Here is a 7,672-nt window from a genome sequence, read left to right as displayed (position 1 = left end):
CGCGCCCACACGAGCGGCGGACCCGAGGGAGCCCTCTCCACAACCCCAAGATGCGTAAGCGAAAATCCTGTGCAACTCTTGGGCATCTGAGGCCAGAGAACTATTCACCACACCGCTGCTTTCGGCCTTAGGGAGGGAGCGAACTCAACCCGGGAAGCCACTTAGGAAAGACCCCAGCTTTCGCGAGGCCTAGTCGCCCCGGTGGTCGGCGGGAGGGCCTAGCCGTGGTCTCAGCCCACGTCGCGCTGTTCCCCGAGCCTGGTCACCGCCCAGAGAGTATGGGCAGAGAAATGAAAAAAGTGGGTACTTTCAGACCCTTCCGTATCGAGGACCCGAATCAACAACCCACCTGGTGAGCGCCATCTTCTTCCGCTTGCTTCCAGTGCGAGCGACGCACCCCGGGGCGGGTCTTTCTGAGACGAGTTGGGGAAAGGAAGGAGAGCACGATGCGCAGGCCCCCTAGCCGAAGTGCCTTCTGGGATTTGTAGTTCTTTAACAAAGACTACAATTCGGTTCCATTCTAACCAGACCAAGGTTTTATGCGATAATCGCTTCAGTTAAGAAAAGTAAATCCATCACGCGTACACTGTGACATGAAAAGGCGTTCCTCTAGGCAAAATAACGAAGTTGAGATGTTTTCTAAGCCACTTTATTTTATTCCCCACTCAGTCTTATTATCCTTGTAGGGGTCCAAAATACAAGAGCCTTCCCAGTATGGCAACATTAAATAAAAAGGTGACAGGGTTTTAAAACAACAGAAAATCGTGAGAATGCCGAATGGAGAGTTCTTGGACGCTCTGAAACCATTCACACTCAAAATTTCTTTAAACGCTATATCTCTTACCCCAATACCCCACCCCAAACACTCTTCTGGGAAGGCATTGTGTGATCCTTAATTGTTACCTTTAGAACACTCATATGTATTATGTATGCATGTTTTATGTATGTATGTGTTTTAGGTAGATTAGGTTTTACATAGATTATGCATTAAACATAATCTTTGATGAAGTGGTAGGATAAATGGCATCTGCTGTAAAATATTGAGAGAGGAAAATGGGTGGAGTGTAGATGAAACAAGACTAGCCCTGAGTTTTCCTCACTATTGAAGCTGGATACTGGGGACATGGATGTTCATTACAGTATTCTCTCTTCTTTTGTATACGTTTGAAATTTCCCATGATAAAAAGTAGAAACAAAGTTTTAATAGCACACAGACAGGAAGGTTCATATACTCTAAGTGTACTGCTCTTTGAATTACCCTAAATCAAACACACTAGTTTGAGCAGCAGAAGAAGCACCCCCCACCCAGGATGGCTCCCTTTTTGGTGTGACAAGATGTTCTAGGCTCATCTAGTACTTTTTCTGCCCTAGACCTAAAATCAGTCATTTCTCCAAGGAGTCCTCCTTTAAGAGGGAAAATTAGATTTAGAAAAAACAACCTGGATGCTATAAGTCCTCGTGTTACTGGGTTGATTATTGTTGGTAAGCTGTTTCAGTGGACACAGCTAGAAAATTCACATACACACATTTTTTTTTTAAATGCATCATGTATTCATATTGAGCTTTCCAAAATTGCAAATTTAGGATTACAGATTTTGCTTAACTTTGATTTTTATATTTGTATCTCTTCTGCAAATCTTGGTACCTAAAGACATAACATAATTATGTATGTGAAACCATGGGTAAGAGGGGACTACTGTAACATAACACAATCGGGGGACTGATATCTCATATTCACAGCTCCAGGGATTATGCAGGGCATGTACGTGGAGGGGGGAAGGAGGAGAACTTGAGGGAGATCTTAGAATCCTGCCTGCTATGGGATATAAGCCAAAAAAGAAAAAAAAAAGACTTTTTTGTTAAATTCAGGATTGGTATACAAGCATAATCTGAAAGTTTGAAGCTATAAATTCAAGCTATTGCTTCACCAGTAAGCTGTGTTATCATTGTCAAGACACTTCTTTGGCTCCAATTTTATCAAACTTGAAATGCTGATCATGTTAACTGCTTTATATGAAGGTCGGACAATTAAGTTTGTGAACTTATCCTAGAAAATGTTCTGCATTCCTCATTGCTGAATTTCACTATGGTCACCTTTGAAGTACTCCCCTTGGGAAGCTATGCACCGATGCCAGTGCCTAGTCCATCCTTCAAAGCAATTTTGTAACTCTTTTTCTGGAATGACCATCAGAGCTGTTTGTCACATTACCCTTGATGTCCTGAATGTCATAAAAATGTCTTCCTTTCAAAATTTCCTTTATTTTCAGGTAAAGAAACAAGTCATCAGATGAGTAGGGAGGGTGTTCTAATTTGTTTACTGGCTAAAAACTCCCTCACAGAGCGGGTGCATTGTCGTGATGCAAGAGCCATGAATTTTTGGCAAAAAATTCAGGTCGTCGAACTTTTTCACACAACCTTTTCAGCGCGTCCAAATAGAATATTTGATTAACTGTTTGTCCAGTTGGTACAGATTCATAATTAATAATCCCTCTGATATCAAAAAAGGTTAGCAATATCAGTACAACAAGTTTGATAACTTAATTGTCAGACCAGGTACATATGATGTGTCATAGAGAGATTATGAGACTTAATTGAGGTAATGTAGGTGAATATGTTTTACTCAACTCTAAAGTACTACGTAAATATATTAGTTATTACAGTTAATATTTTGGTTGACAGTGATCTGCTTTAACCTCTGCTGCAGGAATGTATTATTTCTAAAAGGAGAATTAAAAAAATAAAAGAGAATAAAGAGGGGCAAATTAGAGAAGGTCCCAGAAGTCAAGATCAAGGAACTTAGGTTTAATTCAGCAGGTGATTTGGAGCTGAAGGAGGACTTAAACAGAGGGCCTGGATCCAAGAAACTGGCAAGAAAGATGATTCTTAAGGCAGAATGGGTTTCTATGGCAATGGGAGACAAAGGAAGCCACTGAGGATAAGGTTAAAATAAATCAGTAAGATACAGACCAAGACCTCGGATGTAGGATTGAAAGAAAGGGGTGGAGAAAAGCATTTATAGTCTACTCTCATTTTTCACAGGGGCATATCCATGTGAAGCATGTCTGCCAGTCATGGTCCCTTGCTCTCCTTGGGGTGTATAGAGAGTAGCAACTGACTTTAATAGCAGTTGTGGGACAGAGTCTCAGAGGGCAGTTTCCAGGCTCTCGGCCTTACATGGAAAGGTGCTGGCTGGGTTATTAGATGGCCATTGCTGTGGATGGATGGCCATCAGCTGTTACCGGTTAGCCATTAGTCACTAATATAACTGCCATGGCTATGTTGGGGGGTTGGTTGGTTGGCAGAGAAGCGGACTGCGGATTACGGATCGTGTGGCTCCTGCTTCCTGTATCTCCAACCCAGCCGCCAACGAGAATATAATGGTATGAACCCACTATCCATGGCTCCGTTAGTGTTCCTTTTTGGCCTCACCATACTCTGTGTCCACCCGCTGAGAGAGGGAGTGGGAGCAGGACCAGAGACCCTGTATGACACATGGTGCAGTGAGCAGGGTATGGTGCCGGCCAAAGCTCTCTGAAGGATGGTTGAGCAGTTTGTGTGTATGAAAACTCAGTCTTAGGAAGCCCATGAGGAGTGGCTCCAGGAGCAGGAAATGCAATCTGCCTGGGAAAAACGTGATCCCTCGGTGAATCGGTGGTCCTCTCGAGCCTCCGGATGGCACGCTTCCGTATTGGCCATAGCAGGTGTCGCCTGCTTTTTGGTGGTACGCTGCTGACGTGGGCTCCTAGAGTTGTGGACATCTTGTACCAGGGCCACCACTCATTTGGATACCTGGCATGGTGAGCAGGATTCTGGCCAAGTAGGAATGATGTCTGACTCCGGGCAGGAGGACATGTGGCCCCCACACAGTGTGTGGTAACCGGTAGCCACTGTTCTCAGGAGTTGGACCCCCATGGAGGGGTGGGAAGACATGGATGGCTCTCCAACCAGCGTAGAAAGAGCCGTGAACTGCTGGAGAGCTGGACCCCTATGGAAGGGTGGGAAGACGTGGACAGTTCTCCAACCAGCATAGGCTGGAGAAAGTGAAGGTCGTTGCACTGTGTGGACTGGGAGGTGCTTGCTGGGGCGGCCCAGATGCGGAACTTGCAGTCCCAGGAGGAAATGCTTGCTGAGTCCTCTGTGGAAGATGCGGGTGAGGTCAAGGTCGTCCCTCACCCCCAGGTTGGGAAGGACTTGGAGCCCTTGCCCTGCGGAGAGGGCACACATTGTGAGGCCAATGCACAGCCCTGGTGAATGACTGTGGACTATGGGGAATTGCCTTCCATCCCTGATGTAATGGACCGCTTGACTGTTTGCTTAGGAATGTACCACCATGTAGTGGAACTGGCAGATACTTACTTCCTGTGTCTCGCCCGGCCACCAGCGAGACTGTGATGCAGGAAGACCCCTTGTTGGGGTGCATGCAGATGTTTGCTTCCTGTGTCTCGACTGGCTACCGTCAAGAATATGTAAGCACCTTAGCTGTGAGCCTCTATTGTTCCAGCACGGTAGCCTGAGAAACCCTGGCTGTGCCCCAGAAGTCTAGCTGTGCCCAGAGACTGGCGGTACCCTGAGAAACCCTGGCTGTGCCCAGAAAGACTGGTGGAAATTGAGGGACACCCCTGGGACACTACTTGAACTGGACTGAAACTTTTTCTTGTGAGCTGGGTTCCTGACTCAGGGCCCCTTGCGGAAGATGCTTGTCGCGCAGATTATGAGGTGAAACCCTGGAGGGGTGGAGTGTGGGAACAGAGCCAGGAGAGCAGTTTCCAGGCTCTTGACCTCACGTGGAAAGGTGCTGGCTCGGGTAGTAGATGGCCATCAGCTGTGATCAGATGGCCATTAGCTGTAACCAGTTAGCCACTGGCCACTAATATGGCTGCTGTGGCTATACTAGCAAGTGCAGATTGCGGTTAGCAAGTGCGGATTGCGGCTAGTAAGTGTGGTTAGCAAGCAGATTATGGATTGCGGATCATGTTGATCCTACTTCCTGTGTTTTGCCCGGCCCCCAGCGAGACTGGGCTGCAGGCAGACCCCTCGTTGGCGCACCGGCAGATGTTTGCTTTTGTCTTGACCAGCTGCCAATGAGAATATAGTGGTGTGAACCCCCTATCCACAGCTCCATTGGTGTTCCTTTTTGACCTCACCATATCCTGTGTTCTTGTGCGGGGAGTGGGAGCTGAGACCCTGCATGACAGTAATCTTAGCAAAACATAATTAAGAAGTCAAGTCTACTGCAAAGGTAATACAATGTTATACCCCAAGGCTAAATATTCACGTTTGTGGAGTGAGGGGTTTTGTGTTGAGCTGTGCTGGATCTTCCTTGCAGCATCTATCCTTCTTTATCACAGGTGATTAGTAGCTGCCTGCTCATAATGGAGAAGCCCAGTGCAGGCCAGAATTGATGCTACTCCAGATTACAAGGAACAATCAACTCACTCCACTATTTGTTTTTCTAAGGGGGGGCGCAGCTCACAGTGGCCCATGCGGGGATCGAACTGGCAGCCTTGGTGTTAGCGCCATGCACTAACCGACTGAGCGAACCAGCCACCCCAGCTTACTCCACTTTTGATATTCCAGGTAGAGGGTGGAATTTGTCCTCAGAGAACCTAGGGCCTAACTCAATTCCTAACTAGCTGTAGCTCTAGCCACAAGTGACATAACTAGTAGTAGTAGTGTGGAATAGTTAAACACAGATTCTGGAGTCAGCTTTCCTGGGTTTCCACTGCAGCTCCCTAATTTACTAGTTATGCATCCTGGGCAAACTTAACTTCTCTCTCAGTTTTCTCACTGGCCAAAAAAATTAAAGGAGGGGGCGGGAAGTAAATATAACCTAGTCTCATAAAGTTGTTGGGACAATTAAATGAGTTAATCATGTAAAGTGCTTAGAACAATGTCTGGCATAGAGTAAGTACTGAAAAAATAATTATTTTCTGGCCTTAAAAACATTTCTTTAGCTCCTTGAACTTTAGGTTTTATATTTGTAAAGTGAGGCAATTGAACCCAAGTTTATTTCTATAAACTTGTTCCAGCTAACATTCTCTTCTCCTATGTGATGCATGTTTTTATTTATTGCAATGACAGTATATTATGCTTTAGTTATTGCTGCTTTAAATTCATTCTCTGGTGAATAGTGGTACTGCCCTACCTCACTGTTCTTCCTTATTAAACGTCTTTCATATGCCTTTACAATCTTTAAAAGAATTTAAAAGCAATGTGTTGGTTTGTATTAAAATATAGTTAAAAAGGCTAGACTTACCGTTTACTTAGTAACTGCAAAAGAGAAAATGTACCTTGGAGAGCTCTGGTATCTTCACTTTAGCATCACTAATAGAAGGACATTCTGACATTCTGATCTGGCTTCTGATCGGAAGTTCCCCAATTACCTGATCAAGTCAGACCTAACTTTCAGTTCATAAGAAATTCAGGAGATAGAGGAACGAGTTAAACAGCATGAGGAAACAATCAGAAAAATCCAGAATGTGAGATATTCTACAAGACAACTGGCCTAGACTCTTCAAAGGGTCAATGTTATAAAGAAAAAAAAAAACAAACACATAATAGAATAGAGTAGAAAAGAAACTCCAGAGCTATACCAAATGCAATGAGTGAAAATGTTGATTAGATTCTGGTTCAATTGGGGAAAAACTATAAAAGATATTTTGGGACATTTGGACAAATTTGAATATGGATTGGTAGTAGACTATATTGTGGAATTTTTGCTAATTTTCATAGGAGTATTAATGATATTGTGGTTAAGTAGGCATCTTTTTTGTGTATACAAAATGTGTTTATTGGGATTGTTCCTCACTCATCTGGATTCAGGGTACTTTTAGGACTGCTTCCTTCTGAAGGAGAATCGTTCTGTGAGCCTTGCTTTTCCTCCTGTAGGCTGACAAAGAACAGTGGAGCAGCCATCACACAAAACTACCGTTGGTGCTTGGCTAAGGACGATGGTGATTTTATAGCCTCCTGGACATGTCACATCCATGAAATCCAAATGTGTGTGTGTGTGTGTTTACAGTGAGGTAGGGAGAAAGAAAGACTGAGAGAGAGAGATAGCAAATATAACAAAATGTTAACAATTGTTGAACCTAAGTGGGAGGATTGTATAGATGTTTACTGAACTATTGTTTCAACTTTCTATGTATGAAAAATTTTATAATAAAGATTTAGGTAAGAAGAACAAAGTTAGAGGACTCACATTTCCTAATTTCAAAACCTATTACAAAGCTACAGTAATCAAAACAGTAGTATTGGGTCTGGCCCGGTGGCTCAGGTGGTTGGAGCTCCGTGTTCCTAACTCCGAAGGCTGCCAGTTCGATTCACACATGGCCCAGTGGGCTCTCAACCACAAGGTTGACGGTTAACTCCTCGAGTCGCGTAAGGGATGGTGGGCTCTGCCCCCTACAACTAAGATTGAACACGGCACCTTGAGCTGAGCTCCTGGATGGCTCAGTTGGTTGGAGCGTGTCCTCTCAACCACAAGGTTGCCGGTTCAACTCCCACAAGGGATGGTGGGCTACAGCCCCTGCAACTAACAACGGCAACTGGACCTGGAGCTGAGCTGCGCCCTCCTCAACTAAGACTGAAAGCACAACAACTTGACTTGGAAAAAAGTCCTGGAAGTACACACTGTTCCCCAATAAAGTCCTGTTCCCCCTCCCCAATAAAA

The 7,672-nt window shown here is 44.7% G+C and overlaps 1 protein-coding gene across 1 annotated transcript; it reads right to left on the bottom strand.

The window, feature by feature from the left end:
* Nucleotides 1-6,424: 6,424 nt before the first annotated feature.
* Nucleotides 6,425-6,991, bottom strand: LOC117023768 (40S ribosomal protein S27-like). Its single transcript, XM_033108927.1, has one exon. It carries the CDS (start codon nucleotides 6,986-6,988, stop codon nucleotides 6,830-6,832), a length of 159 nt encoding a protein of 52 aa, XP_032964818.1. The 5' UTR covers nucleotides 6,989-6,991; the 3' UTR covers nucleotides 6,425-6,829.
* Nucleotides 6,992-7,672: the final 681 nt, after the last annotated feature.

Source organism: Rhinolophus ferrumequinum, chromosome 6 (assembly GCF_004115265.2).
Source record: "Rhinolophus ferrumequinum isolate MPI-CBG mRhiFer1 chromosome 6, mRhiFer1_v1.p, whole genome shotgun sequence".
Classification (NCBI taxonomy): domain Eukaryota; kingdom Metazoa; phylum Chordata; class Mammalia; order Chiroptera; family Rhinolophidae; genus Rhinolophus; species Rhinolophus ferrumequinum.
The sequence above is the reverse complement of the archived record's forward strand: the minus strand, read 5'-3'. Positions and strand labels throughout refer to the sequence as shown.